Source organism: Crocodylus siamensis, chromosome 9 (assembly GCF_052110815.1).
Source record: "Crocodylus siamensis isolate JL-2025a chromosome 9, ASM5211081v1, whole genome shotgun sequence".
In the NCBI taxonomy this organism is placed as follows: domain Eukaryota; kingdom Metazoa; phylum Chordata; order Crocodylia; family Crocodylidae; genus Crocodylus; species Crocodylus siamensis.
The window spans coordinates 61,525,007-61,550,112 of record NC_143403.1 but is presented as its reverse complement, the minus strand read 5'-3'; the positions used below and the strand labels follow the sequence as shown (position 1 = coordinate 61,550,112).

The 25,106-nt window shown below is 43.9% G+C and overlaps 1 protein-coding gene across 3 annotated transcripts in view; it reads left to right on the top strand.

Annotated features, from left to right (window-relative positions):
• Positions 1-618: 618 nt before the first annotated feature.
• CHFR (checkpoint with forkhead and ring finger domains) overlaps positions 619-25,106 on the top strand; it is a 30,039-nt gene continuing 5,551 nt past the window's right edge. Inside the window, exons 1-16 of one of the 3 annotated variants that reach the window (XM_090063916.1) lie at positions 619-770; positions 913-1,060; positions 2,655-2,754; positions 10,305-10,414; positions 12,702-12,761; positions 12,913-13,125; positions 15,083-15,253; positions 15,968-16,124; positions 19,240-19,394; positions 20,096-20,258; positions 20,835-20,977; positions 21,323-21,442; positions 21,914-21,997; positions 23,165-23,235; positions 23,815-23,902; positions 24,028-24,135. In XM_090063916.1, coding sequence (XP_089920042.1) covers positions 925-1,060; positions 2,655-2,754; positions 10,305-10,414; positions 12,702-12,761; positions 12,913-13,125; positions 15,083-15,253; positions 15,968-16,124; positions 19,240-19,394; positions 20,096-20,258; positions 20,835-20,977; positions 21,323-21,442; positions 21,914-21,997; positions 23,165-23,235; positions 23,815-23,902; positions 24,028-24,135 — 1,879 coding nt within the window. In that variant the 5' untranslated portion in view covers positions 619-770; positions 913-924. Of the gene's footprint in view, positions 794-912; positions 1,061-2,654; positions 2,755-10,304; positions 10,415-12,701; positions 12,762-12,912; positions 13,126-15,037; positions 15,254-15,967; positions 16,125-19,239; positions 19,395-20,095; positions 20,259-20,834; positions 20,978-21,322; positions 21,443-21,913; positions 21,998-23,164; positions 23,236-23,814; positions 23,903-24,027; positions 24,136-25,106 lie in introns of all 3 variants that reach the window. The other 2 variants (XM_090063914.1, XM_090063915.1) reach the window with 2 other exon arrangements.

Sequence of the window (25,106 nt, the reverse complement as noted above, 5' to 3'; positions counted from 1 at the left end):
GAGGAAAGCAAAAGCCCCTGATCTGCACCAGCCTGATGACGGCGTAAAATTCCTTCCTGACCCCAAATCCAGCTGTCAGTTTGACCCTGCGGCAGGGCAGGACCCCCCCAGCCAGGAACCTCCAGCTCTGTGCGCAGCAGGAGCACTGGCTCAGCCCACTCCCCATCCCCAACCCCGGGGGGCTGCACCCAGTGCCTCTGAGGGCGCCTCAGGCCCACACACCTGTAGTACCAGCCAGTGGGGGCTGGGGGGCATCTGCAAAGCTCAGCCTCAGGCCTTTGCTTCTGACTTCACCATAACTAAGTGAGCTGATGCCCAGCACTTGACAAAACAGAGGCAACGAGTGCTCTCAAGCAGGGGGGAGTTAAAAAAGAAAGAAAGAAAAGCCTTTTGCCCTTAACAAAGATGGGGCAGCGGGGCTTAAGAAAGAAGGAAGAAAAGCCTTTTGCCCTTAACAAAGATGGCGGCAGACTGCCCGCTTTCAAGATGCCCACCTCCCCCTTACCTCGCTTGCCCGCCTCTAAGATGGCCACCAAAGGGCCTTTCCCCTGACGCACTGCGGCTGCTTCCGGCTTGCGTGCCCGGGTCCAAGATGGTGGCGGGGCGGGAGCGGAAGCCCTGTCTTGCAGGCCTCGCCCCCCGCGGCTCGCCATGGTTACCGGCCGCCGGCGCCAATGGCAGGCGTGGGGGGGCGCACGGCCCGGCCCCAGCCGCATCAGCTGATGGCTGGCAATGCCTGTTGACAGGAGCAGCCTCCGCGGCGGGACTGGGTGTGGGGCTCGGCGGGGGAGGGGTGCGGCACCCTGCCCAGGCCCGGGGTGGGGAGGCGGGAGGCGGCGGGAGGGAGTGGAGCCGGGCGGCCGCTGGAGACCCTCCCCCACGTGCCTGATCTTTGTTTTTCCGGGGGGGCAGATGTGAGCGCGGATGGAGGCCTCGGAAGCGGGAGGCCGGAGCCAGCAGCGGCCGAGGCCCTGGGGGAGGCTGGTGCGGCTGGGCGCGGAGCACGCCGAGCCCCACGTCTTCCTGCTGAAGAGAGAGTGGACCATCGGGCGGAAGAAAGGTGAGGCCCGCCGGGCCCTGCCTGTGCTAGGGAGCAGGCCGGAAAATCCCCGGTTTCTTCCTCTTTTTTTTTTGGTCACCCTGGGGGTTTCGAAAGCAAACAGCTTTGTTCTCTCCTCCTCTTTTGCTTTCCTTTTCTTTCTGCTGAGGGGATAGGGACGTACATTGTGGCCCTTGCATGGGCCTCCTTGCTGTTCCCGATGCTTCGGGTGCCAAGGAAGGAGGAATGGTTCATTTTTCAAGCAGTCCCACTTTTCGTGATGAAGCAGGAATGGATGTCGAGATGGTCATGCTCGACCCAAAACAAACCGGGCAGCACAAAGGTTGCTAACACGATAAACGCAGTTCTGTGTAACTGTTTCTGTGTCTAGCGGTGTCGACTGTTTGGCTTGAACCACAGAAAGCAAGAGCTTCTTGTAGTAAAGACAGCTACCCATTCATTTTGTTAATTATTATTTTTTTTTTTACTATGCCTGGTAGCATTAGCTTTAGGTTTCCCATCCATCACCTCAGTCCATTTTAGGTTGTAGCATCCAGCATTTGTCAAAGGTCGCCAACAATTGTGGACTGCGCATGGTCAGTTGAAACAGAATCCAGAAATCATATTACAAGGAAAATATGCTTTGCTTATGGTGTACGGTGTCATCTATTTGCTACCTTTGTTGATAAAGGTAACGCTAAATGCTTGTAATAAGAATGCTGGTTAATTACCAGAGCATGTCTGTCTGTCTGTCGGTCCATCCATCCTTCTGACTGAGTTTTACTAGGATTTCTTGGCAGATGAGCAGACTTGTACTCACTGAATGACTTTAATGGTTATTCTTCAACAGTTGGATTTACAAAAAGGTAGGCTAAAAAGATGGCAAATCCTGCGGGTTTGTTTTCAACTCAACACGCCACTGTTGGCATCATTATGATAGTAGAAGATACACAGGTTCATTTAGCCCATTTATTTCCCTCATTCTCCCACTTCCAAACCACAGCTCATGAATCGTGCAGAATAGACTCTAATACGTAGCTTTTACACTAGTGCTACATCCGAGTGAAACTGCATCCTCCTAGACACCACAAAGTTACACAGCGCTGTTTGGCCTTGTAGTTGGTATTGTCTCATGGATACTGGTTGGGGGAAAAATAGTAAACTATTATCAAAATGCATGGTGGCTGATAGGTTTGCTACTGCATGTGTTGTACCCAGCATGCTCTCTTCCGTGTATTTGGAAGTAGTTTTGTTTCCCCAGGCTCTAAATTGGAGGAAGTGAATCATGTTTTTTAACTGTCTCTTCAAGCAACTCTTCCAAAAGGAGGCGCTGTACAGTTGTTTACGGAAAAGAATGGCTTTTTACATGTGGAGCCTTGTGCATGCAGTCAGCAAAAAAGTTCATAAACACGACACACCAGCCTACAGCAGCCTGTTTTGTGCTGCTGCTTGTGTTTCAGGAAAAAATTGTTAAGTATCACTGCAGTTGTATTGATTTTTCCTTTGGCCTGTACTTATGGGTATGTGAAACATCAAGCTGTGTGCAGTAGAATCCATCTATATATATGCTTGGAATATTTTTAAGCATATTGGCACTAAACACTTTCTTTTTCAGGATGTGACTTGTCCTTTCCTGGCAACAAGCTGGTGTCTGGAGATCACTGTAAAATCATAGTGGATGAAGAATCTGGTCAAGTATCACTGGAGGATACCAGGTTAGCTCTGCTTTGTATTCCTGTTGTTGCTTATTTTCAGTCTAGTTTATGCCGTGCAGTGGATGTGAGAAGGGGCGGGTGTACTTGCCTGAGAACAATTGATAAGTTTTTAGGCATTAATTTTTTTTTCAGTACTACTTAAAATATATCTGTCCTCCCCCATGCAATGCCTGGCTTACTGGATGAAACACACTCCTGATGGGGTGTGCTGGGTTGTTTTATAAAACATTTCTCTAGTTGTGAATCTGCCATGAAAGCATTTCAGAAAAAAACAATCAGTAATTTTTAGGAGTCCTGTAAAGCAGCTGCATGGTGAATCAGTTAAAGTAACATGTGCATTTCTCTCTCCCTCCCTGCCCCCCATTTGTACTTCAGGATGTTTTCTGGGGGAGGAGAAAACGCAGCTGCGATGATGTGCCTCCTCTACCCCCAATGTAAAATGGGTGTGAAGTAAAGATTCTTATTTATTGTTCCTGTTGGTGTTCAAAGTATTGTGCCAGCTATCTTGTATTCCAGAGGTACTGTAGGTTCTCAAGCAGTTGCTATGGGAATAAGCTTGGTATAAATCCTTAGATCTGTTTTATTGAATTTTTAAATTGTTTCCTGGCACTTCAGGGGAGAAGAGAGAGAGAGGCTTAAAAATAAAACATTCTTGCTGTTGATGCTTCCATTAGAGGTTGTTTTTTCTTTTTACTAGGACATTTTTGTAGTTGTTCTCTCTGATTAGTATTTCTGCTTGAGCATTATGTCAATACATGAGAACTAAGGCCTTGATACTGCAAAGGCTTATGGATCTGCCTTACTCAGCTTACCTTCAGCAGTCCCAGTGAAGCTAATAGGACTTTGTGTGATGCATAAAGTTAAGTTTGGGAGTCTTTGCAGGATCAGGGCCAATGAACTTACACTGTAGGCGAGGTCGCTTCCTGTTGAGTAATGAGCTCAGTGAGAGCTTAAATAACTCAACTTGTGTTGTAGGAGAGCTTCAACAGGCTTTATTTTTTTCCAAACTAATTTATAAAGATAGAGAAAGAGGAGTTTGTGTGAAATGTTTTTTTGGTAAGGAGGTTATAACTCTTATCTAATTTCAATGGTGTAGTTTTGACTGGTTGCTTGTCTGGGTTTGGCAGAGAGCTCCTGGTTTATTACAATTCAAGAGTTTCTAGAACACTTGTAATTTTAGAGAAACCTGCTTTCTTTTGTTGGCAGGTTATTGCATCCCTTCAATGGGGATATCTCTACTAGCATCTCTACTAGCTAGGAGGCACCTTTATGTAAATGCAAGAATGACAACCAAACAGGGAAATTCCAGATGCATATTCACATGTACAGGATAAATTTAATTATTGTGGGCTTTAGGGATATAGTGTTAAATCTTCTGTTGTTTCTCACTTGATTGCATCAGGGTATGGTTAAATGTGGTGTTCTGGAAGTTCTGGATAAGTAGTAAACATTGGCTAGGCTTTGGATCAAATCTGTGAACGTGTTCTGAAAACCCCTTTAAACCCCACTTACTTTAGTGGGTGCATGCCCTTTTTTGCCTGTGGCAGGAAGGATGAGCCTAGCTGCCAGTTTTGCTTAGATCAAATTTAATTTCCCTATTCATTGTCTCATACACCTGATCAGAGGTGATAGATGTGTACTGGTCCTGTGGTTTCTATGCCAAAACTCACTTTGACATTTACTTGAGACATGCATTCCTTTTTCTTCTTTTGTGTCATAAGGCTGCTCCTATAGACGAATAACTGCCCCATATTCATTTTTTTTTTTAATGTCATGATTTTTAATCAAATTTAATGATTTTTGTTTGTTTCTCTGAGGGGCTGACTCACAATTTTTGAATGCTTAAGTTAGCAATTTTAGTGCCCAGAGCCCTAGAAGAAGTACTTCAGTATCTGATTTTTTTTCTGCTGTAAAGTGGAAAGCAGGTCTGGAAAAAATGCTGTGGTCAAGCTCACATGTTTCTGTTGAAAAGGAATGCATTTAAGGAGGCAGCTGGGTTGAGGTAGTTGAACTGGGTGGACTCTGTTCCTGTTTTGCAGCTAAATAAACAAGAAAAATAATAATAATTAAACAAAAATGTTATAGTATCCAGCCCTGGCTCCTCATCAATTTGTTGGCATGTTGAGTTACTGGAAACGAGGCAACGCTGACCCATATTGGAAATAAATCAGATTTCTTCTCACCCCAAGGTGATGAGTTGAGAACTGTAGAAACTACTTGAATAAACAGAACTTGCAAATGGTCTGGGAGTAACAGGGAACAAGGGTTGGTTGCTAGCTTTGGCACGGTAAAACGTGTTTCATGAGCAGTCTCCCTTTTCTGCTCCCTGCCCCACCTCCAAAGTCCCTCGGTTAATTTCTTGCTATTGTTTAGAAGAAACTGTATTCTAATGATGAATAATCAGTTGCGTTCATGAAGTAGCTGGCCTGTCCCTAGTAAAAGCAGCAAAAGTAATTTTTTTATTGAACAAAATAAATGCAACGATAGTAATAGAAGGACGTTTCTAAATAGTCTCTCCTCATTTTCCATTGGTTAGTTATTAGTGTGTAGGCTTGCATTAAATGGCTGGATTACCTTTCTAAGCTTAGGTTTGGTTTCCCTAAAGCAAGGGAAGGGAGGCTGATCTGATAGTATGGTACGGCTGGGACTACTACGGTATGGCTGGGACTACTACTACTTGTATCACAACTTTTATGTGGATAAACTGGGCACTGATCTCCAATGGGCATGAATAATAGCATCTTTCATGAACACTGAATTTGCCTCGCTACATCAGAGAAATTTTCCCTGGGTAAAGCTAAAAGAATGGAAACTAGCTTCATCAGAAAGGGACTTATGTGTTAAGTTGAAATCAAAACTTCAATTTCAAGTGCAAAATACAGTTTATCCAAGAGATGATGCACTTGTGCTGTGTGTAAGAAGCATATCTAATGCGAGTATTTCCTGGATGTAAATATTTTTTCCCTTGGGTGGATGCGAGTAATTATAAATAATAGCTTCATGCTTACCTTGTAACTCCTTTCCCTAGGAAGCATATCAAATTATTTTATAAAATAGAAACTAAGATAGGAAGTGACTAACCAATTACATAAACAAATGAGCCTGTAGAAAAACTTGGGTAGACTACATAATTAACCAAAGTGGAATTGGCCCGGGCTACAGGGATTTTATACCTCTGCTCTTAGGAAAATTAACTTGGGACCTTTTGTGACCTTGTCTTACTTTTGCAGATTTGTACTAGTGATGACAGAGTTTCTTTCTCTTCCTTGTCTAGAAGAATACAGTATGGGAGCATTTAGTGCTGACTCTCAAGGACTGGCCTTCAAATTTGGAGGTCATGTTAGACTTTCTGTTTGACTTTAGTGACATCGTATTCAGGTCTGTGATATTTGGGGAATGTGCGATATAGATATAGAGGGAGAGAATAGAGTTGTCTGTCTGTAATAATAATTATAGAATATAATCCCCTATTTTCAGCTATTTCCCTGTTTTAATGAAAAACATCCAGTTAGTGATGGCCAATGGAGTGCCTGGCTAGCGCTGGTTACTAGCAATGACTGAAAGAATGCTACAGCTGCTTAGCCACATGTTGTCTTCCAGTTTGATTATTAGCTAGGGCAGTGGTGTTCAACCTTTTTAGTTAGGGCACCCTTCCCACATTTTTTGAATTTGGTGGCACCCTGCCAGCTGGGAACCACTGTTATACCACCTCAGTTTACTGCGGTGCTTCTCAACCTGGGTGACACTGCTGTGATGAGGTAAAAGAGGTAAAAGTGCCTCAAATGTCTTGTACCCAAGCAGACTGGGAAAGGCTGTGATATGCTTGTGCTCATCCTCCATTAGGGTACTCTGATAATCCAAGAGCAGGCAGAAGAGCCTGATGGTTTGTACTGCAGCAGCCCTTCCATCCTCATCTCTGTTTCCAGGAGACTCTGAAGTGTTGGATTGGGAACTGTCCTGCGTGCCTCTGTTACTGGGAGATGCTGTGCAGGGTCAGACTGGAAAGGGCTGCAGCACAAGCTTGCTCTGTTGCCTGATTTAGGCTTATTGGAGAACCCTAATGCAGAAGGAGTGTGCACGTGCTTCAGTCCTTGATCAGGTTATGGACTTAGGCATGCAGCGCACACTTACCTGGCAGGAGTGGTAGCACCCGGGGAATGGGGGCTGGGGCAGGTATTCATGGCTCTCCGGGGTGCTGCAGATTCCTGGTTGAGCACCACTGTGCGAGGTTCTAATTCTGACCATGTGCAGTTTTCTTTGAGCTCTGGCAACATCTTGGAAGCTTTCAGAATTCTTCATTTTATGAGTACGAGCTTTAATATTTTTACTGTGACATGAAGTTGAATCAGACTTACGATTTTTCCTTGATTTAAAACGTTATGTAGCTATCTATTTAATGTACCCAAGTGTTAAGAAAATCAAGCAAGGGAGTTTTCAATAGCTGGGGTAAAAATCCCTTCTTTGCATTGTTCAGTGTCCCTCTTTCTTGACTGGGGCGTGCAACTGTTTGGGTCTGCAGGCCACATAGGGAGTTTTGCTGAACTGTTGTGGGCTGGGTTGGCACCCTTTTCCCTCCTCCCCCGCACAACTCAACAAAACTTGCTATGTGGAATGGGTCTGGGAGCAGTGTTCAGTAGTGGGATGGGCAGTTGAGGCCAGGATCATGGGGCAGAGTCACAGAGTGCTGTGACAGCACGGGACAAGGGCCCAGGGCTGGGCTGCGATCCACAGCCTGCACGGCTCTGCAGTGGGTGTGGGTTCTGCAGACAAGGGTACTTGGGGAGTGGATCGCAGCTCTGCCCAGGCCTTGGACACTGTCAGTGCCCCAGCATCCTGGCCCTGGGTGTAGCTCCCCTGCTCACATGGGTCCTGGCCGGTTTCCATGGAGACCCTGGGATTGTGGGGCTGAGGCAAAGCTGTGATACACTCCCTGTATGTCCCTGCCTGCAGAACTAGGCCTCTGTCCCAGTCCTGTGCTGTCACTGCCCAACAATCCCAGGGTCTCCACGGGGACTGGCTATCCCATACGGATAGGGGAGCTGCATCTGAGGCTGGGATCTTGGGGCAATGACAGCACAGGGCCAGGGCAGGGGCAGAGCTGCGGTTTTCTCCCTGAATGCCCCTGCTTGTGGAACCTGCACCCATCTCGGGGGCATGCAGGCGGCAGGTCAAGGCTTTGCCACAGGTCCTGGCCCCGTGCTGTCACTGTGATCTCCCCAGCTCTGCCCGCTCGCCTTACTCCCAGACGCTGCTCCCTGCTGGCCTGGAGCCCCATCCTGACCACTTGGCTAAGCGCTTTGCCCATGCAGGTCCTGTCCCTGGTGGTTAGTTCAGGGCAGACAGGCTGGAGTGCCTGGGCTGCTGAGACTGGCAGCAGTAGTCAGAAGGAGCTACCACTGCTGGGAAATGGAGTCTGGCTGCTGTACCACTCTAGCCCTGCTCCGTGCCCAGTAGGGCTGTGTGAAACTGGTAGCTGATTTGAGTCGGGGACCAAATCTTTGAATCTGAATCTAATCGGGAGATCAAATAAAAGCTCTGAATCAGCTCAGAAAAGCTTCGGAAAAAGATTCGGTTGATTTGGAGATTCGGCCACAGACTAAACAGGCAGCTGACAGCTACTTCTGGCTGCTAAATATGCTGGGGTTGGGGAAGGGGGAAGGGAAGGGGCGTGGGGGAGAGAGGGATTGGGATTGGGATGAGCTGCCCAGCTGGGGTGGGGGCACACATTACTCAGAGGGGGTGCTGGGGGGGACATCGCTGGGAGCAGGGGCTCTGCCCTGCTGCTGCTTGCTTAGGTGGGGCAAGGGGGGCAGGATGGCAGTGCAGCTCGCTCCAGGTGGAAGGGGGCAAGCATCTGTAGGGCAGAACCCCTGCGGCTCCCCCAGCCAGGGCAGAGGCAGGCACAGCTAGGGGAGCCACAAGAGGAAAACCCCTTGGCTGCCCTGCCCGGCCCCATCCCTTGCCCAGCCCCAGCCTCCCAGTACTTTAAAAAAACAGAAAAATGAAAAAAGCCCCACACTCACCAGCTGCAGGAGTGGTGATTGGGGCCTCTGGGTGCTTGTGGGGAGGGCCCCTGTGGGGCAGTGGGGGGCAGCAGGGATCGCCCCTCTGTCTGGCACCTGCATGGCAGCTGTCTTATGGCATGGGTGTAGCGCAGCTCAGCAGGACTCTGCACACTGCCTGGGAGCTGGGGCTGAGTGCTGCTGATACATGGAGCTGCCCTAGCGCCCAGGCAAATTGAACCGAGGGCTGGAGAACTGAACTGGTTTGATTCCCCAGCCCCTGTTCAATTCGCCTAGGAGCTGAGGCAGCTCCATGTGTCAGCAGGAGCCCGGCAGCACTCAGTCCCAGCTCCCAGACAGCGTGCAGTGCCCTGCTGAGTCGTGCTACACCCGCACCATGGGGTAGCTACTGACCAGGTGCCATGCAGTGGGGAGATCCCTGCCTGGCCTGTCAAATGTAACAAGACAAGGGGAAAATATTCAAAAAATCCTTCATCCTCTGTTTAGGAGGCAAGACGGATATGAGACAAACTTCCCTGGTAGTTGACTTTTTTACATGTTGGGGTTTTTGTTTTGGGGAGGAGGGGGGGATTGTTTTATTTTTCCCTTCTTTGCTGTGATTAGATTGGCTTAACCAGGTAGACTGTAAAACGTCTTAAAAGAGGAAGAAGCAAATATAAATCTGGTTGAGAAATCACTTAGTGTTGGTTTCCTCAGCAGTGTTTTTGACTTCATACCTTCAACCTTTTTGAGTAATTTAAAATCTCTTTTATTTTTCTTCCTGTTTTAACTGATTGAAGGCCTTCCTGCTGGGCTGCTTTTAAGTTAAAAGGATAAACAAGAGGACAGGCCTAAAAATTGTTTCTAGATAATTTCCCACTGGAAGTTGGAGTTGTTTCCTGGCAGAGTAACTGTGATCTCCAGAAGGTGGCAGCGAGTTCTGTTTTCTGGTTTTTTGTAACTGTGTGTTGGTATAGATGGAAAGAAGTTGCACTGAGTGTTCTTGTGTGTGTATCCTTTAAAATATGGTATAGTTGAAATATATGAATAAGCAAATCAAACTCCTTGAATTCTGAGGCATTAAAATGAGCTTATTGCAACTGAGCAGGAAGTACTCACTTCATCGTATTTTTATTTGATTTAAGTTAAAATTTTCATAGCTGCTGTAGGATATGATGTGGTCCCAAAAGACACCTTTTTTTGCGGGGGGACACATTGATTTATTTCCAAAATTCATTCCTTACCTGAATTTTGGTTTTCTTTTCTTTTCTTCTTTTTTTTTTTTTTTTTTTTAATCCATCTGGCAGCCACATGCTTCCTTTACCAGGAGCACACTGTAGCAACTAAGCCCCCAGCAGCATTATGGCCACATGGGGCAGTCATCTCTGTTTCAGTTACCTGGCCTTTCTTAACCTTGGCTACATCACTTTTTTTGAGAACCAGCAACTTCTTTTGAAAACTATCTCCCTTTCCCTTCCTCCTCCAACACCATTTGGCTGGTCATTATGAAAGCATTTAGGTTAAATAACCTCTACTTTCTCTTTGCAGCACTAATGGAACAGTAATAAATAAACTGAAGGTGGTTAAGAAGCAGACATGCCCTTTGCAGACTGGGGACGTGATCTATGTTGTTTACAGAAAGAATGAGCCAGAAAAGAGTAAGTAGATATTTCAGTGGTACAGTAAAATCCGTGTTATCCAGCACTTTATTAACTGGCATGCTGGTTGATGCAGCAAAAATGAAACCAGAAGTCCCACTTCCGGTTTCGCTGAGTCCTACTTCACCCATTTTGGGCCACGGCTTGGGGTAAAGCAGCCTGCACAGGGCTCCCCACCCTGTCCCCCACCACACTGAAGCCAGGAAGTGAAAGTCTGGTGACCAGACACGGTGGGAGGAGTGGCGGCCTGATCAGGCAGACTCCTCTTGGGTAACTGGCATATTTAGTTATCTAGCACCCCCCATTCTCCATGGGTGCCAGATAACTGCTTTTGCTGTATTCCATATGTAGGCTTTTTGTAGTCATAAGGGATACAAGGCAATATCTGATGGTTAGAACTAGAGTGCTCAGAGCATTTTATCAGGTGGCTCTTTAATGTTAAAAACATACTGCGATGATCTTGGGGGGCCTTTTCTAACTGTTGTAGTACTCATCTTTTATTTATTTATTTATTTTTGTATTGTGTTAGAACCAATAATCTTCACCTGAGATTACGGACACATTATACAGCCCAAGAAATAGTTCCTGCCCTGTAAACCGTACAGTCCAAATAAACAAGATTAGACAAAGTGTGAAAGGAGAGAAACACAGAGGGGTGAAACAATTATATCAAGATTACAAAAACTATTGTTAGAGCCAGGAATAGAATGTAGGCCTCCTGGTTCCCAGTCCAGTGTGAAATCTACCGGCTCATGGAATTGTTATAATGGTGGAATGTTCAGTGCATTTTAACTTTTCTAAAAATGTTCAGTTTTCAGACATTTCCTCTATTATAGAATGAAAGGGATATGCATTTCAGATGCTAATTCTAATTGCTGTATTAAAACCAGGACTGTAACTCATGAAGTAGGATTTTAAAGTGAGCATATTCTGTGTGCAATATATTCAGACATAGGCAGGCAAAGTTCATTGGGTAGAAGTGACATCTCTTATTAGACCAACTGAGTATATCATGTCTACTCAAAGAACCTTGCCTGCTTGTCCTTAGACCAGCACAGCTGCAACCAAAAACCGAGCATACATTCAGACCTCACTGTGAAGAGTATTAGACACCATTGTAAGGGCTATGCTATTAAAACCCTGGTTAATACTAAAGCTTCTCATCAGTTTGGTAGCCCAATCTAAGTGCCTAAGAATTAATGTTCATAATTGGTTGTACCCTCCAAATGGAAAAATCTGTAAGCTTCTAGTCAGCAGTTTCTTAAGATTCATGCGCCTGGAGCCTTGATGGCAAGGTCAGAAGAGGAAATCTATTTTAGAATTTATTCTCAGTGTATGGTGATAGTTTTGTGGAAAAGCAGTAACACACATGCTTTCTCTTGTATATATCTGTATATCTCTGTTCCTTTCCTTCTTATAGGTCTTCCCCCTGAAATGTCTTTGTAGTAGTCAGTACTAGTTTGAAGAACTCATTAACTCTATTTTTCTAAGATGGGTTGAGATGTTTCAATTATAATGTATTTGATGAACAGAATGCACAGTACTTAAAAGGGCAGACACTGAATTTAGCTGTAGGATGTATAGCTGTTCTAGCAGTTCTGAAGTAGATTGAAGGATTTAGTTGGTCAGAAAGGGTTATAACAGACTGACTGGGTCTCTGAAGGACCTTGGCAGCTGGGGATGAAGAGCCTGGGGGAAAGCGGGGCACGTCTGTGAGATCTCTGGAGCTCCATCTGTGTGGAGTGTTCTCTGTATGAGAGAAAACAAAACTATTTTATTTTTTTAAGATAGGTTTGACAGAGCTGCAAATAGTATTTGTATAATGGCTTATTCTGTTCTTCGTGGGATTTGCTCTATTTATAACATAAGTCTACTGAAAAATAAGTAAATTGAAGAAATTAACATATTTGAGCTCACCTCTTAATCTTATCCAGAGAACATCCAGTAAAGTTGCATTAATAGGGATACTTACAATTCACTCTGACACGGAATGGATTTTATGGTTAGGAAGTGTTTAAGCCTCTAGTTCCTTAGCTGGCACAAGTTGAATTTTACACAAAGCCACTTTGCTTGGTTTCCTGAGAAGAAAAGATCTAGTTGTTCTGTTTCTAATTGCCTCCTAAGTAGGAGCATTTACATGTAGCTGTTAAAGTGCTCCTCTATTCACCCCTTCCATTGCAGGAAACGTCTGGGAAGCAGCCACCTAAGGGTAGGGGTGAAATGGGGAGAAATAAAAGTGCTTTTAAAACCATAATCAAACTTCTGCCACTATCTCTTCACCTTCCAGATGTCGCTTATCTCTATGAATCCTTCAACATAAAAGAAGATGCAACTCAAGAACCAGTAGGTGAGTAAAGCTAGTACTTCAAGACCAGGGAAAGGGAGGTGAGCTGCTGTGACCAAGAGCTTGATTCCTTCAAAACCTGTTAATTTTGATGTGGAAGATGTGATGAGACTGTCTGTCTCTCACCGGGATCTCCTTTCCCTTCTTACTATAGAAGCTAATGCTGAAAATGAGTGCCACGTGACCAAAGATACCTCAAGGACAGAAAGAGGTGATGATGAGACCCAAATTACCTCATCACTTTCAGCCACTCAGTCTTGCTATGAGGAACCACAGCCATCTACTTCTACATCTAACCTCTTTAACGCTTCTTCTACCTCTCTTATTGAGTCTGCGTCTGTTGAGCAGGATAATCCTTCAACATCTGGTAAGGGTTATTCAGTGTTCGTCAGTTTGAAGTGTTTCTAAGCTTGGCACCCCTGGATGCTATATCTGCCAATTAATGTCTTGCCATACAGGATAAGTGTTATTGGTCTGAACTTGAACCAGATCAGTAGTTTGAGAGTTAATGGTAGTCAAGAGGCAAAAGGTTTACTTCAAGCAAATAAGCCTTTTAATTTTTCAGTCTTCTCTGTTCATCATCCTGCTCAATCCCCCACCTAAACTGGAAAGTGAACTGACTGAAACTGCATCAATTATTAAACAAAGCAAACCTTGAATAAATACTTGCATATGTGCCCACACTCTGTGGGAACCATTTTGACTCTCACCATTGCTGTTTTGTTTTATTCGGAGACTTTAGAATAGAAATCATTATGGTTCCTTCAGAGCCTGACTTCCTGTGTAATGCAGGTAGTCCAATAGCGCAGTGCAGTGTTATAGAGGAATTGGAGGGCAAAGATGGGTTTGAATAAAGGACAGTTATTAAGATGGGCTATCAAGTGAAAATCTACTGTCATGATGTTGTGCCAGTTTATCGAGTTGCATGATTACCGTATTTTTCGGACCATAAGACGCACTTTTTTCCCCCCCAAAAGTGGGGGGAAAACGAGGGTGCGTCTTATGGTCCGAAGGTGTGGTACCCCAGAACATTTGTTTGCGGTCCCATGTGCCCGTTTACTGTCCGCTGCCGTTCCCATGCTGTGGATTGCTGTGTGTGTGGGGGAAGTCCCGCCTCCTGGAGTCTCAATGTCAGTCAGTCAGGTCACATGATCGGCACAGCGCACGCCTCCCCTGCGTGTGTGTGTGTGTGTGTGACACTGACAGACTGACAGGATTAGAACGTTGAGACAGGAGGCAGCTAGGTACGGTACCAGGTAACGTCCCGGCCGGGACTATGTGATGCAGCACAGTGCCCTGACAGGCAGGCAAGGAGCCCGTCATGCCAGGAGAGACGCACATAGTCTCTCCTGCCATGCAAAGCCTTGCCTGTCAGGTTGGTTGGTAATTTGTTTTTCCTAACAAGGTTATAACCACTTGCCTATATAGAACGCTGGGGGCGGCAGTGGGGGAGGGGGTGTCAATCTGTCCTCTTGAAGCTGTAACATTAATATTTAAATATTCTTTGTGCCAGGGAGTTATCATAATTCTATAAATTTGTGGTTAGGGCAGTCACCTGGGAAAGAGATCTATAGGTTCTACTCTATATGTCAATGAATATTTAAGTGTTACACAAACTGGGTGCGTCTTATGGTCAGGTGCGTCTTATGGTCCGAAAAATACGGTATTTCAGATTTCCTCCTCACCTATAGTACACTTTCCATCTCTGTGTCTACTGTTGCACTGTGTTTTGTGTACTTAGGCCATCTCAGCTTGGAGAATACCTTCTTCAAATTCCGCAGAGCTTGATCACAATGCTGGTCCTCTTTCCTGTTACTGTTTCTTTTCAAATGTTGTTCAAAGTATGTTTTAAGCCTTGATGTATTCTTCATTTTAAGTGCAGAGGTAGACTGCAGTTGTGGAAATAATTGTAATATGCAAGTAGTAATGAAGAACTTAAGATTGCTACTTTGATCTCTTAGTGGTTTTGATTTTTATCAAATATAGTGTGCATAAATAAAACCACTCCATGACTGAGAAAATAACAAGGAAAGTATACATGGAACATGTTTTATAAATGGAGTATAAGCACTCTGGTATTTATGGACTTGATTGCAGGTTCCAGCTTCTTGAATCCTTCAGATAGTCAGTCAGACACACTGAAAAAATAGAGCCAAAATATGTATGGTCTGGTATGGATTGTTTCCATCACTTGAACTGGTGTGTGAGGTTTAATTTTTCTTTTTATGCTGTTTCCTCCTTGTGTACCTCTGTTAATGTTCTGTGCTTTCATTTTGTAGGATCACAGTCTTCTTTCACTCCTGTGCCTGGTTTCTCCACCCTAGAACCTAGGTATCCAGGAGCATCACCTGATGGACGTGGGCAGCTAGATGCAAATAGTGAAAGCTCCACCATCACTTCAGGTGTTTCTGATAAAGAGAAAACAGAAACTTGTACATTGGAACCCCAAGAGGTGGAGGAGGACTTGGAACCTGCTAAGAAGAAAATAAAAGGAGGCTAGTAGATTTCATAGTGCTGTAATATACTATTTAGGTTATATTTTAATCCTTTAAAATAATTTTTGGGGAAAAATCTACCATTGTGTAATATACCCAGATGCTTCCAGGTATATTGGTTAAAGTGAAACACAGGGATCTTAAATGATTTATTAGAGCTCATCAGACACTTCAGTGTAAGAGTCTGAAGTAAAAAGCAAGGCACAAACTATACTTTCTGAAAGTTAGGCTGTTCTGCTCTAAAAATAATTTCCCTACTAATGTGAACTGATTTAAAAATGCAGTCGTACTAAACCTAAAAGGACTTTATGTGGGTATATTTAAACTGGGTATGGACCTCTGATGTTCATGAAACTATTTTATATTGTAGTAATTGAGCATTGTAAAGCACGTGTCCTGAGAACCACTGCAAATAATGCTTGTTGAAATCAGTAATTTTTTGTTCCTTGTGGTCTATTCTGTGCTTTCTGTTGTTCTATTTTTGACCCAATAACTCCAGTGATTTTTGTCTTTTTAAAACTAAGCAGAAATCATAGTATGCCAAGTCGGGACCTTAGCCAATGTCTTGTTCACTGCCAAGCACTACTGATTGGTATAAGTTGGGAATCAAAGTGGGTAGCTTTGGGAGCTTTTCTCAAAGTAAGAATAAATAGTCTCTGGAAACCACAGTGAAGTGTCTCATTGTTATAACCTCAAAATGACTTGCCTCTCTAGATGAGGATGCTACTCCATATCTTCAGGTGACAGCTTCAAGTGAATGTATAATTAAGATTGGCTCAGAAGATGCAAAAACATCAAATGTGAAACCCGATAAAATGGAGGAAACACTGACTTGCATTATCTGCCAGGAATTGCTGCATGACTGTGTCAGGTATGTGTGGCTGGAAAGAAACAACTTGGATTATGTGGGACTTAATAGAAGGAATAAGATATAGTTGTTTGGAAGTGATTGTGTTTGGATGTTTTTGGAAGCTTGAGGCTTTCTCTGTGCGTTGTGCACATACTGGGGGTTGAGACTAGAACTTTCCCACCATGCAGTACTGACTAGTTACTCTAACCTGGAATTTTTAAAGCCAATTGGTGGAAGTATTGTCAGTCTTGAGCGTAGACTCCATTCTGAGGCATGGTACAGGACTTAATGGATTGACATCTGTTGGGAGACACAGACAGCAAAGTCCCACCGCTCACGCAGGTTTCTAACCTGTGTACAGGACCTCCACCTGACGCAGGAGGTACATGGTCCCACTAGGGGGAATGCCTTACTGGATCTGGTATTGGCAACGGGGGATGACATAGTAGGGGACCTACAGATCGGTAGCCATCTGGGGGACAGTGATCACCTAAAAATACAATTCAACATAAGGCGTCGAGTGGGTAAGGTAACTAGTAGGGTGAACGTGCTGGACTTTAGGAAAGCTGATTTTCAGTGAACTCAGGCGATTAGTGAAGGACGCACTGCAGAGTAGTAGTTTTGAAATGATGGGAGCCCAAGAAGGGTGGCTGTGCCTTAAGGAAACTATCCTTCGAGCACAAAGCGAGATGATCCCCGTGAGAGGTAAAAGAGGGAAAGGGGCCAGGAGGCTTCCCTGGCTGATCAGAGAAATCCAGGGCAGACTAAGGGCCAAAAGGGGAGCACATAAAAAGTGGAAACAGGGAGAGATCACCAAAGAGGAATATACCTCTTCTGCTCGTGCTTGTAGGGAGGCAGTTAGACAGGCCAAAGCTACCATGGAGCTGAGGATGGCAACCCAAGTAAAAGACGATAAGAAATTGTTTTTTAGATATATAGGGAGTAAAAGGAAGGCCCAGGGAGGAATAGGACCTCTGCTAAATGGGCAGAAACAATTGGTGACGGACAGAGGGGACAAGGCTGAACTCCTCAACGAGTTCTTCGCCTCAGTGTTCCTAAGCGAGAGGCATGACAAGTCTCTCACTGGGAGTGTAGGGAGGCAGCAGCAAGGCACCAGACTTCCATGCGTGGACCCTGAGGTGGTGCAGGGGCACTTGGAAGAACTGGATGCCTTTAAGTCGGCAGGCCCGGATGAGCTCCATCCGAGGGTACTGAAGGCACTGGCCGACATCATTGCAGAGCCACTGGCGGGAATATTTGAACGCTCGTGGCGCACGGGTCAAGTCCCGGAGGACTGGAAAAGGGCCAATGTGGTTCCCATTTTCAAGAAGGGGAGGAAGGAGGACCCGGGCAACTATAGGCCAGTTAGTCTCACCTCCATCCTTGGCAAAGTCTTTGAAAAAATTATCAAGGCTCACATTTGTGAGAGCCCGGCAGGACAAATTATGCTGAGGGGAAACCAGCACGGGTTCGTGGCAGGCAGATCGTGCCTGACCAATCTAGTCTCTTTTTATGACCAGGTCACAAAACGCCTCGACGCAGGAGGAGGGGTGGATGTCGTATACTTGGACTTCAGGAAGGCCTTTGATATGGTATCCCACCCCATACTGGTGAACAAGTTAAGGGGCTGTGACTTGGATGACTGCACAGTCCGGTGGGTGGAGAATTGGCTGGAGGGTCGCACCCAGAGAGTCGTGGTGGATGGGTCGGTTTCGACCTGGAAGGGTGTGGGCAGTGGGGTCCCTCAGGGCTCGGTCCTTGGACCGATACTCTTTAATATCTTCATCAGCAACTTGGACGAGGGAGTGAAATGTACTCTGTCCAAGTTTGCAGATGACACTAAGCTATGGGGCGAAGTGGACACGCCGGAGGGCAGGGAGCAGCTGCAAGCAGACCTGGACAGATTAGACAAGTGGGCAGAAAACAACAGAATGCAGTTCAACAAGGAGAAATGCAAAGTGCTGCATCTAGGGAGGAAAAATGTCCAGCACACCTACAGCCTAGGAAATGACCTGCTGGGTGGCACGGAAGTGGAAAGGGATCTTGGAGTCCTAGTGGACTCCAAGATGAACATGAGTCGGCAGTGTGACGAAACCATCAGAAAAGCCAATGGCACTTTATCGTGCATCAGCAGATGCATGACAAATAGGTCCAAGGAGGTGATACTTCCTCTCTATCGGGCGCTGGTCAGACCGCAGCTGGAGTACTGCGTGCAATTCTGGGCGCCGCACTTCACGAAGGATGCGGATAACCTGGAGAGGGTCCAGAGAAGGGCCACTCGTATGGTTAAGGGCCTGCAGGCCAAGCCCTACGAGGAGAGACTAGAGAAACTGGACCTTTTCAGCCTCCGCAAGAGAAGGTTGAGAGGCGACCTGGTGGCTGCCTATAAGTTCATCAGGGGGGCACAGAAGGGAATTGGTGAGTATTTATTCACCAAGGCCCCCCCGGGGGTTACAAGAAATAATGGCCACAAGCTAGAAGAGAGCAGATTTAGATTGGATATTAAGAGGAACTTCTTCACAGTTCGAGTGGCCAAGGTCTGGAACGGGCTCCCAAGGGAGGTGGTGCTCTCCCCTACCCTGGGGGTCTTCAAGCGAAGGTTAAATGTGTATCTAGCTGGGGTAATGTAGGCCCAGCACTCTTTCCTGCTTATGCAGGGGGTCGGACTCGATGATCTATTGAGGTCCCTTCCGACCCTAGCATCTATGAATCTATGAGTCACTTAGGTATGGAAATCCCGTGATTGATTAATTTTAGCTCACATCAGCAGTAGCCAGGTACATCACCATTGGATTTGTTTAATCAATGCCACTGTATTTGCCATGTTCTAGAACCTAGAAAATCCCAAGATTGTCCAGTGATCTCCAGTAGTCTCAGCCACTATCGATTCAGTTTCTTTGAGTTGATTATCCTATATCATTAACAGTCTCTCCAGTAGTACTGTTCCCATGGGAAATGCATACTAGGAAAGCATGTGGGAAGACTGGTCTCTGTGGTTATTCAAAGCCCTTCATGGTATGTTTTGATTATCCAAACAATTACCAGAGGTATTTTTGCATTGTTTGTATTTAAGCCAACCCTTTTCCAAGGACTTTGAGTCATGGATATTTCTTGTTGCTCTCACATTTGTTTCCAGCTTGCAGCCCTGCATGCACACCTTCTGTGCTGCCTGCTACTCAGGGTGGATGGAACGGTCATCTCTCTGTCCAACTTGCCGTTGTCCAGTTGAACGAATTTGTAAAAACCATATATTGAACAACTTGGTTGAGGCCTATCTGATCCAGCATCCAGGCAAGTTGGAAAAGTGTGTGGAATGCACTCTCATGTGTGCATACATATAATGTATTTTGGATATTAATTGCAAACTAAGTCTACCAGCAAAGTGGGGAGAGGGTAAACATGAAGAAAGCAAGTTTAGGAAAATCTGCTTTGCTAGTTTCTCTGATGCTGCTGTAAGAATGTAGGAGAACAAAAACTAACAGCCAATTAGTGTGTCAGAATAAAGTGTAAAACCCAATCATCTGGTTTATTGCATAACCCCTTATACTACTAGATCTGAAGGTGTGTTACAAGAGTTAGGGAATTTAGCTTTGCAAACTTCTTTTTGGGAGAGATGGGTCATCACTGATAGAAAGTACTGAGAGAATAGGCTGGTTTTTTTTTTCCAAAGGCTTCTCACTTTTGGCAATCTTGAATATAGGTTTAATTGTGTATTAAATACTCCTTGAAAAATGTATCCTGACTTACTTGTCCAGTATTCCATACTGCCTTTGGAACTGGGAATAGAATTAAGGTCTCTTGGCTTCCATCAGAATCATGTCATGAATAAAGATACTAGGCAATAAAGAATGCAGTCAATTAATCACCAACACTGTGGATCTTGTAAAATTTGTGAAATGGCAATTTTGCTCTTGTGAAGTTGATTTCATGAGCTGGGTACACCTTTTGGAATATCTTTCTTTTTCATGCTCAAATTATGTGTTCTCTCTCAGATAAGTGTCGTAATGAAGAGGACATACGTAGCATGGATGCCCGAAACAAAATCACTCAAGACATGCTGCAGCCCAAGGTGCGAAGATCATTTTCAGATGAAGAAGGAAGTTCTGAGGATCTGTTGGAACTGTCAGATGTAGACAGTGAATCCTCAGATATCAGGTATATGCATTTTGCTTTTGTGTGGATTTAAATACCTGCAATATCAAACTAGGCCAGAGTCTTGCAAAACTGGTATTTAATCCTCGTCTCATTTTGGAGCCCTGGCAGTATTTTCATGATCCACCTATCTGGTTTTAGTTTTTAATTTTTATTTTTGAGGAGCTTTATTTTTGGCTTACCACCCTGGCAGCATGGGGTAGGCTCATGGTCTTGCCCACGCCTGGCTCCAGATGGAGCTCTTAATGCACCAGGTATTAGAGTTAGTCTTTACTGATTTTTAAGTTCTAGATGACATTTTAAACTCTGGATTCTTGTTATATTTTTCAGTATCACTATTATTTTTGGGTTTTTTTCCACCTTCTGACAATCCTGGTGTCCCTCCACCACCTTAGAGCTTGACCACCATTGCATCTCCTCTTTCTGTTTTTCTCTTTTCCCTGCATGTGTATTTACTTAAGAATTAAATATTTTTAATGGTTACTGAATTGCTATAAACAATTATGGCTCCTTAGCCTAATGGACATGCAAGGCACTTACTTCACAGCAATGCTGAACTTTTAACTTTTCTTCTTTCAGTCAGCCATATATAGTGTGCAGACAGTGTCCAGGATATCGGCGACACTCTGTTCAGCCACCTCCTTGCCCAGGGCAGGAGGGGGAAGCAGAAGGATTGCAGGCACTGGGAGATGCACCATCCACATCTACTAATTTCCCTGCAGGTCAGTAAGATGGAAAACTTCTTAATGAAGTAGTATTGGGATGCTACAAAGAATGTAGACAGAGAAATTATGATGCATTAAAAGGGAGTTTGGGAGTCTTGTCACAGTTTGTTTGTTCTGCGATTTAACTATTTTGTGTGTATTTTGTATTTATTTTGAAGCCTTAAAGCCAGTTTCCTTTTCCTTTCTGCATTGCCTCTGAATAAGTGGAGTGATATGGCTCACATGTAAATCTTTTCAGCTCTGCAGATGTACGTGTGTCTGTCTATGAGACATTAACTAGCAATTATGGTCCCACATTAATGTGATCCCTTGATCTGCTCCCCCCTTACCCCCATTATCTAGCTGTCCAAGAGTATGTGTGTCCATCTCAAGGAAGTCATGTGATATGCACATGCTGTTTTCAGCCAATGCCAGACCGAAGAGCAGAACGTGAACAGAATCCGCACATTGCCCCTCAACAATGTGAGTAAAAGTTATTATCTGGGTGCAGATCTAAGGCTCTTCTATTACTTTTTTTTATTACTTTTGAAATCTCTAAGCCTTGACTAGATAAGGCTCTTCCACTAATCATATGTCTATTTGTGAAAGATGTTCTAACAATGTCAGGTCAGTGCTGTTAAAGCCCAAAGAAGCATGATCTTATTTCTTAGGTGGTTGATCGGTTTCCCTTTTGGTTCGGCTCTAATCACAGTAATGTAAACTGTTTTAAAATATATTAGCAGCTTTCTACTGTAGCGTGGAAAAGCTTGAATCTACGTGGTGCATTAAAAAGTTCCTTAAAACTACTGCCTGTGTCAATTTAATTGCCCTGTGGATCAGTGTTGTTTGTCTTGTGTTAACCCGTAATGAATTTGGATCAGTGTGCTGCTTTGTGATATTTTCTGGCACTGCAGAGTGCATTGGCCCTGACATGGTTTCTCTTTGTGTTGACAGGCACAGTTTGTCTACAGCCATTTTGTCACTTGTACTGGGGCTGCACTCGGATGGCATGTACTGGCTGCTTGGCGCCATTCTGTGGTATGGTGGAAGGATTGGTTTCTTACAGACTCTAGCTACTTCATGTACAGTAACATCTTGCTTGCTTAAGACTTGGCAAGCTTATTTTACTATTTAAAAAATACGATATTTTATTTTGAGTTAGGCTTCAGCATAGTTACCTAGGAGGGAAGGGATCTATCACCTGGGGAAAAATAAAATAAAATAGTGTGTGTGTTTATGTATATATTAGGGTATGTATATATGTATTAGCTTTGAGGGTATGTCCATGCCTCTAATATGGTGTAAATTGAAGGCTTGCCCTCAAGTAGCATGGGTCCTTCTGGTTTACATGAACTTGTTGGTGCGCTATGCCAAAAGCACAGCAAGAAAGACTAGCAGTAAGACTGACTTCCAGAACAGGAACAGGAAATTCAAATGGAAACCTTCTAGGAATCTTGGTTAGAACTTGTCTCTCCTCCTTGCCTGACTTCTTAATTATGGATAATAAAAACAGGGAGTGCTATTCCTGTATGCCAGAAATAGATTTTTGGGCTCTGCATAGGTTTGGTTGGGGGGTTGTTTTTAAACAGGTGGCAAGTGGCCGGGGGAAACTTGGTCTGAGTCTAGCAGCCTCGATTTCAGGGAAGGGGTAGGCTGTTGCTGGGAGAATAAGCTAAGAGGTGAACCTGGGTTTGGCCCTAGGCAGTGGCACAGACATACTCTGAGACGCTTTGAACACTTGCCCTCATGTCGCATCAGGCACTCTAAGTAGCACATTGTACATTTGAGAATTTTGCAACATTTTGACGTGGTTGGAAAACATATAACTAAAAATAAGACTACCGATTGTCCCCTAGTATTTTAAAACGGGACAGCTTTAACCCACTTAACAAACTTTTAGAGTATGATTTTAAAATGGGTAAGAGTTATTATAATTACCCAGCTGAATATTTAATTAATATTTCTAAATAGCAGTGCTGATGCATGCTTATCTGCAACAGTAGCTCTTTTGGACTATAGGGGGAGATGTTGGGTACATAATAACTCTTCTTGGACCAGTGCCTGAAGTTGTGAGGCTGAAGGATCACATGCTTTGATGTGTGTTTGAACAAACTAGTATTCTGTGTTCAATACATCTTACAGGAGAAAAAACTTCTTTAGCTATTGCAAACCAAAGAGAATAACTTCCTCTCTTTTTCTTTACAGAAATAAATCTTGGTGACAAGTGTTTAGATGGAGTCCTAAGCAACAACCACTATGAATCAGATATTCTAAAGGTATGTTTAACATTCATTATAGGCCACATACAAGTATAAGGATGGGTAACTAAGATTGTTTCGGCAGTTTTTGAGGACACACAGTCCTGAAGGAGACCCCTTTTTACAAATCTACAAAAAAAAAAAAGGGAAATTCCAGACCCCTTTTGGACAAGTTACTTTTCACATAAAGCAGGAAACATGTTTTGTACTATATCGTTATCTCAGTTGTCTTTCACTATGTGAAATTCTTGCCTCATTAAAGTTGATGGGAATTTTGTCATTGACTCATGGGCTAGGATCTCACCTTCTTAGGAAGGTTTTTAACATGCATTTAACTTTGGTAGGACAACTTGCATGTTTAAAGCTAAGCATCTGTAATAGTCTTAGCAAAAAAAGTTAGGGTGAACACGCATTTCTAAATGTCTAAAAATCTTTATCCATACTGTAGTGGTACTGGTAATGAGTTTAAAGAAATATCAGTAACTTTAATTATAAATATCAAGCGTTTCAAAATGCCATTTAGCTGACACCTTTTTCTTGTTACTTTTGAAATCTCTAAGCCGTGACTAGATAAATTTACACTGTTCTTTGTTTCAGGATTACCTGGCATCCAGGGGTTTGACATGGAAAAACATGCTAAATGAAAGTCTATTAGCTCTTCAAAGAGGTGTCTTTTTGCTGCCAGGTAAACCTCATGTATACATTTTGAATGATATGTAATTCAACAACCAGTATTTTGGAGTGGTTTCATACTGTTCTTCAAATTATTCAGAGATTTCTACTAACTGTACAAATTGGCTCCCTCCCCAGATTACAGAATTACTGGAAATACAGTGCTTTGTTACAGTTGTGGCCTCCGTAGTTTTCGAGAGCTTGCCTACCAGTATAGGCAGAATATTCCTGCTGCTGAACTACCAGGTGAGGAGAACCTCATATGCCATGCATGGGAAAATGGGTTAGTACCATTTTTGAAAGAGGCTCATCTCTAGTTCTGCCAAGGGATCCAACCACTCAGATTCTTTCCTTTGCTTAGTCCTGACTGAGGTTTTAAGTTAGCTGCCTTGCTTGCAAGAAATTAAGCATGTATGTGGCCTGCTTAGAGCAGATTTAGTGCCAAAGTCTCCCTGGAGTTATCTAGCCTTCAACATGGTTTAATTTTTTTTAAGTGTAATGACTTGCATACTAAAAATTCAAAAGGGGAATTAAGCAAGCAAAAAAAAAAAAGTATTAACAAGAAATGCAAGTAAGATGTTGCATCTTTTTAACTGGCTACAAGAATTTGTTCCCAGCATGTATTCTACAGTTCTTGGGCATTAGACTTTCCATATTCAGTATCTTACAAGCAACTGTATCTACTTTTTAATTCCTTTTTAGTTCCAGTCTGCTGGGGACATAGAAGCCTTTCCATTAATCTACTTTTAACTTGGCTATGCTTTCCCACCTTTGTCCAAACAGTCCTTGTTGTTAGCAACAACTTCTTCACTCAGCGACCTGCTGAGAGCCCTCCTTCCACTGTTGTGATTTTGCTATATAACACAGGGCAGCCAAGCTGGCTTTGTGTGCTTTTTAAGTTCTTTGGGTAAAATGTTCTGGGGTTAGGGAGGCAAGCTGGACTACTCAGCCTTACATCTATTAGAGCTGTGGGAAAAACTAGAAAAATTCAAATGAACTGTACATGTTTTTTTTCTCAAGTCCTGTTTGGTAATGTATCTAAATAGCCACTGATGTCTGGTATTGTGATCTTATTTCTGTTGAAATGTGTGGTTTCAATAGTGCAGGAACAAATCCTTTTACACTGGGAGCCTGTTACCTTCCAATTCCAAATGGGCATCTCTCTGCTTTAGTAAGCAGTGTTAAAAAAGTAATAATAGTGTAACTTCCTGCACTGT